Source organism: Apteryx mantelli, chromosome 3 (genome assembly GCF_036417845.1).
Source record: "Apteryx mantelli isolate bAptMan1 chromosome 3, bAptMan1.hap1, whole genome shotgun sequence".
NCBI classification, from domain to species: domain Eukaryota; kingdom Metazoa; phylum Chordata; class Aves; order Apterygiformes; family Apterygidae; genus Apteryx; species Apteryx mantelli.
Window position 1 is genome coordinate 100125510 of NC_089980.1, and position 6735 is coordinate 100132244.

Here is a 6735-nt window from a genome sequence, read left to right on the forward strand (position 1 = left end):
TTATAATATTCTCAATGAATCTGAGTACGTTTTAGAAGTATACAAATTGACTGTCAATAATGACTTTATAAAAAATTGACTATGAATAATCACTTCATAATATATGATGAACAGGATTGGATTTAATAAAAGACTAGATTTTCATATCGTCATTACCTGGTGAAAATAAGAGGTTAGGTCACTCTTTACAAATGAAAGATCCTAATCTAAATCCATGAGCCCCTGTTTACACTTTTACATATGAGGTTTCTATTTTACATCTCCCTTTCTGTAGCTTCTGAATGGAACGACTGAACAATGCAAATATGCTTTGAAAGGAGTCTGTTTTACACAGTGCTTAACATAATCAGTATTTTCATAAATTATCTCAAATTTTAGGTGTCAAAGCTGTTGGAAGAATTGAGAGAGGCCAAGGAGAGCCAGAGCCCTGAAATGAAACACTTCTTGTGTCTAGAAAAGAAAATCAAGCATATAGAGACCAGACATGCAGAAAGAGAACAAGAACTTCAAAAGGTAAACCAGAGCACGTCTGCATTTACTTCTCAAGTATAATTTTTTGGCTGAACTGTAGTTTTACAGTACTTTCACAGATTCATTCACCCCACACTTGAAGGGCAAAAGACTTTTTGATAAAGCCACACTTTTGTTCTGGTGCCCGCTGATGCAAATCAGTGCAGACGCAGTCCTAATCAACACTTCCCTGCTGGGGCAATTAAGATCACTTGTACATGACTTGCAGATCAGGTGTTTAGGTACTTGTAACTTCCCTCACAACCTGATCTAAGGAGGCCGTGCTTTAAGCAGGGGGTTGAACCGGATGACCTTTAAGTCTATTCTAACCTTATATTGTTAAGCTATGATATATTTCCTGACTAAGTTGTAATTTTAATTTCTAGTCCTAGAAATTCCATTCAGAAAAGCTGCATTAAATTTAGACAAACATCTTGCAGCAGTTTGCCACATGCTGTTTTTAACACTCTAAACAAAATAACTGCTCTAACCCGTATAAACTAAAAATTTTGGATAAGAAAATTGTCTAATGGTTGTTTGAGAGTTGGATCTTGGTGCAGCTTCTTTTATCTAGCAGTTGTATCACTTGAATGGGTAAAACAATTTTGCATTAATTCTTATGTCTTCTGCTACAGCTTCCATCCTGATTTTCTGTCTGGGGAGTTTCTGTCATCTAGAGACAGTTTTGTATTCTGTGTAGTTTTTCTCAACACTTTCATCACTTAAATATTTGAATGTCTTCCATTAGTGTTTTAATTCCTGTTTTATTTAAATAGAATAGATGAAGTCAAAAAAGGGCAGTGGGATTGCGAGACGATTGAACCTGTAGCAATTCTTAGTTTGTGGAGCTTGTTCTGCAGTTTTGAACTAAATTTCAAGGTAGTTCAGTTTTCTGCACAGAATTGTTATTGATGGTAGTAGGTTTTACTCTGATACAGAAATAGCTTTTTACATCAGACATTTAACTTTTTCCCCCAAAAGAACTGGGCATAAAACAAGTCTGTGGATTAAGAATGAATCCCTGCTGCCATGGATGACTTATCTTTGTTGGTATTCTGTCCTGCTAAAACAACTGTAAAACAGTTGCTTTTTTCTTGCTATTAATTTGCATTAGCATAATGTGATGATTTCTTTAACATTTCCATTTAAGTGTCTGCTGCTGCCTAGCCTGTGATCTAACTCCACTGAAATCCACGCCTGACCTGTATTTACTAAGGTGTTTTGTAAAGTATTTAAAAAAAAAATAGGAGTACTCTAAGCAACAGAATTACTACTAAGTAATTTCATCTTTCTGGTGTTATAGTCGCCTTGTTATGCATTAAACTTTGGGTTTTGTTTGTTCTAGTTTTGCACCTTTAATTATTTGCAGTGGGGCACTGAACACTCCCCAGAATTAATGATAATGAACAGAACAGTTTAGAATAAGCAATAGCTCCAGGAATAAGCTTTGTCACAACAGGGTATTTTCTGATCGTTCATAGAATTCATTTGGTTTTTAAAAGCACAGTAATTGCACAGGACCTTTTGCACATGAACATATAGGTCAGATTTGGTTCATTTCTGCTGCAGAGTATTCTTTTAATTAACACATTTAAATGCAAATTCAAAAAGCTTGTTTTGAATACAGAGGGTTTTTATGTTACATGCTCAGCTTTGTCTTACATATTCAAACTTTTAAGTGCTGCTTTGGAGAGTAAGTCAAATTCTCCTGAGGCTCCTTAGTCAGTAATGAATTCTACCCTGCTGACATTACTGCAAATATTTAAAGGGATTTATAGCTACTATCAAAACAATTTTTTTTTTTAATTCTGAAGAAATTGTTCCCTTTTAACATCAGCACTGGGCTTTGAGACTGAGCATTAAATATAAGGAAGTGGTATACTTTTGCAAGGGGGCTGTGTTGACTAAAGAGCGAGTGTTTGGTTAAAAAGTTGCATACTGCCGTTTCCTTACTTGCTTGTAATTTGCAGGCAACACAATTAACGCAACATATTACGGACGCAAGGCAAAGCCATGAAGTTGAGAAGTGGCAAAGGCTTGCACAGCGGAAGAATCTAGAATTGGAGAAATTTCGAGTGGAATTGGATTCAATATTAGATGTTTTACGGGAACTGCAGAGACAAGGGGTTGTTATTCCAGCGCCTAATTCCAGTGGATTCAGCATGATAGACAGCTGTTGGAAGACATGATTAGATATGAGTTGATCAGAGAAGCAGAATTTCAATATATAAAGTTATGTATAGAAAACATTATTGGAAGTCATTAATGTAATACTTGCAAATTGAATTACATGCTGATTTCGTCTGAAATCTTGTTTGTCCAAAGGTAGATTCGCATTGAGTAATGCCCCAGTCAGATTGTACGTCTTTTATTTTGTTAGTAATGAAGTTCTGTGCAAAAATATTTTTTAAATATTATGAATATTGAAGTTACTCTATCAACTCAATTACCATTGAAAAATTCCATTTTATGCTTTTCAGACACTGTAGAACATGCCTGAATATTTTTAACTTTTCTTTATAGCTTTGTGTTATATTAGTTCCTTTATGAATGATTTAAGTAATATGAGCTGTTTGGCTAATATTTTTAATATATAGTATTACCAGTATTTTTAACTTCGTAGGGCATGAAATCCTCTTTCTACCAATATTTTGCTTCTCTCCCTCTAATTCATAAAACTTTCCTTCCCTTATCTTAAAGATCCCCTTCAAGTTCGTATATGCCTGAAGGGTTTGAGCAGAGCAGGTGTTCTCTGGTGTGGTTCAAATCCAAACAATTTTTTTGTTTCCTCCATAGATATTCCTAACTCTGCTGGTAAGAATGATGGGAGAGCAGTCTAGCTGAACTGTTATGGGATGGATACAAAAAAGCTTGTAAAATACAGTGCAAGAGTAGTTAATCAGTACCCTTTTAAACTAGAAGGATGTATTGAGTATGATTTGATTTCCCCTCCCCCCCCCAGCAATTCGGGGTCTGACAGAGTAGTAGTATCTCCATAAAGTATCTTGACAGAATGAAGAGGCCAATCGAATGTGAAGACCATGTGGTGAGGCTCAGACTGCAGGGATGTATTGGTGGGCAAACTTAAGAGTTAAAATTCTGGGCAAATTGAAGAAGTGGTGGGGAAAAAAAGAGGATAGGCTTCAGGAGGAGCAAGGGAAATTACTGTGCTTAAGCAGGAATAATGCACTGCACAAATTTGGAACATGGATGTAACTAACTCTGCTGAGTTGATTAGCATCACAGCAGCTAAGCTGAATGTTAGCCAGAGACACCATGTTTTCTCTCTCCCCTCCTATATCTGGTTGGCATGTATACACCTAAGTATAGCTTGCAAAATACTAACTAGCCTGGGAGGAATTCCTCATGGATCACTAAGGTGCAGTGCTGTGTGGTGAGCTTCTGTTTCTGTGTTTCAAAAGGACATGGACACACTGGGGCTGCCCAGCTCTAGAGAGGAGACTGGGGAGGGAAGATAAAAGATGGCTATTACAGTTTTCTTACATGAAAAACCTGCTAAGCAGACAAGTAGTAAGTGCAATTATAGTAGGGAACATTCAGTATAGCTATTTAGTGGCTGAAAGGATGCATTTTCTAACACTAAGCCCAAACACTAGACTGAAGTCTTGGTACTGCATGGCCTTAAAAGTTACATAGAAAGCATATATTGAGGTTTTAGCACAATCATCAACTCTACTTATATAAAGCAAAGATAAAGCACAGATGTTCTCCTGAGGTCCCCTCTTTTTGTAATTTTGTACAGGTTACACTACATTTTATATCATTTGTTGTACTTGATGCTTAGATTTAAGTCAAAAGTGAACTACAGTTCAGGTCTGTGTATATGTATCTATATGCCATGCCTCTTCAAGGAACAGCAGTAAAAATGCATTTTAGCTTATATATCTATAAGCATGTGACCAAGCATGCACAAAGAACAAAATATACCAAATTATACCATATAGATACAGATAGTAGCTAACTGCAAGATTGGGGGGGGGGGGAGGGGAGAGTAAATATGCAAATATGAATAGTGTATATATAAAATGATGGTAAATTTGGGATTAATATAGTAATCTTGGTTGCATCATATTCAGGTATTTTAAATATTCTTAATATGGATGATTTTGTTCACAAATAATGAGGTATTAGTCTATATTCATAAAGTGTGTAAATGCAACTATACATTATATATAAAGTATCAGCTATGAGCAAGTATGCTATATTTTCTTAATGAACAAAGATTTGAGACTGTTTTGCAAATGAAAAGGTAAAATTGCATCATTTCAACTTATTTATTTCCTGTACAGTTTGCAGTATATGCATCACTTTAATAAAGCATGGAAATGAAAGTGGGATTTTTGAACCACTGCAACATTGTGCGTCTTTAGGGAGGCAGGACCTGGATGCAGGTATGCTGGGGCAGTGTCTAGCCCTGGTGGAAGCATTTCTGGGTGCTGGAAATGCTCATCCTTCCAAACTGTCGTTTCTAAAGTCTCTCTCATGTGCTAATCCCTAGGTGAAGAGAGGGTTGTCTAGATGCTTGCATATTTCATTTGTACACTCTTTAAAATTCTTGTATTCTGTTCTCAGCAAATGCTGGTACATTTTACATAGTTTTTGAATTAAGTTTTTTCTTGTTGGGTCTATTTTACTGAGTAGGGATAATGTGTTATTTACCTTTACTGTAAGAATACATAATGTGGTCTATACTGTTTCTCACATTTTTAGTTGTACATTCACTGAAGCATGTGCTTTTTTTTATTTTTTTTTAAACCACTTGCCATGAAGTAGCCACTCTACACAATGATAGAGTATCTGTAGTTGTTTGGAACAGCTCTAATAACAGGACATTCTTTTTAGAGAGTAAAGTCCTAATTTTAACCTAGCTGCTAAAGAAGGGAATGATTAGTCCTTGACTCTACTGTAGTCTTAAGAGTACAGAAAGGGGAAAATACCCTAGAACAGAGCAAAAGCTGACAAAACAGGTCACCAGTTTTTACTCTGTGCCACTGAGGATTTCGGTGTGATTCTTCAGAAGATTCCTCTTGAAATTCAGTTGTATTTACAAGCATATATTTTATTATAAATCCATAGATTTTTTTTTCCTTTTGTCATGCCACACTATTTCATTATACATTTCCAGAAAGCATTACTGTGAATGGATGCGGAAAACCTTAAAAAATCATTCCTTTGACTCACAGCCCTACTGTGTTTAGCTGGAAGTCATTTGTTTAAAACACAGTATCATAAGCATTATGAGTGTAATGATTTGATTTGTCATATTTGAAGCTTTTAGGAAATCTAGCAAGCATTTAGTGTGGTGATTCATTGACCTAGATTACAGAGAAGGCATTTGCTTCAAGAGAGGAAAACAGGGTGTGCAGCAGAACAGCATCTGACCTCCCCATGGAAGTTGTGGCAGAGAAGTAGAGGCAATGCTCTCTTTCCCGTTTGCCAAAATGCTTATCAATCAAAATTATTCCTGTAACAAATTAAATAGGTTGTTAACATGGAGGAAAACTTTATTTGATAGTATATATTACATTTGGAAGCTTCCATTAAATCCAGGATTTAGCTGATTGATTTCCTTCTTTTTCAAGACAGTTTTGTGTACCAGTACTAACTGTGCCAGTCCAGTGTTGCTCAGGTTTTGCAGGGAAGGGGTATGGGTCAAATACTGTATTGACTCTTAAACCAATTTCAGAAAGTTCCTCTGGTAACTTTGAATTGTAATGTTTAGCCTTTCATACAGATAACTATCTATCAAAAATGAGAAGGCACAGGCCTCAAACTCCTGCAGAGTGTGTGGTGAAAGGCACTAGCCAGAACCAGAGCTACCGAGTAAATCCAGTCTGGGACTGCAGTGCCTTCAGCTGATTTATTTAGCTTAGTCCTCTCTCCTAGCCCCTGGCAGTGGCTGAGTGGGGAAGGAGGAAGAGCACACTTTAATTCTTCCTTTGCCACTGTCTTGTGGCACAGGTGCATGGTTTTGTGTGAAGTTTTTTAATCACACTGTAGCAAAAATGTATTAAAGCACTTCAAGCTCTGCAGCTCACATGCATAAATACTAAATAGCATGATAAATACACATCGCTTTGCATTTTAACCTCATAGACTACACATCTCCAGATTTTAACAGAGAAGTTCAGGGTTTAACAGTTCCCTTTCTTGTCTGATTTTTTTTTTTAAAGGTACACAGGTAAAAGTTGTTCACACAAAGTA

The 6735-nt window shown here is 36.3% G+C and overlaps 1 protein-coding gene across 5 annotated transcripts in view; it reads left to right on the forward strand.

The window, feature by feature from the left end:
- CEP162 (centrosomal protein 162) overlaps positions 1-4513 on the forward strand; it is a 46592-nt gene extending 42079 nt beyond the window's left edge. For all 5 annotated transcript variants that reach the window (XM_067294034.1, XM_067294036.1, XM_067294035.1 and 2 more), the window contains 2 exons: positions 379-513; positions 2481-4513. In XM_067294034.1, the coding sequence (XP_067150135.1) occupies positions 379-513; positions 2481-2699 (354 nt within the window). In that variant the 3' untranslated portion in view covers positions 2700-4513. The remainder of the gene's footprint in view (positions 1-378; positions 514-2480) is intronic.
- The last annotated feature ends 2222 nt before the right edge of the window (positions 4514-6735 follow it).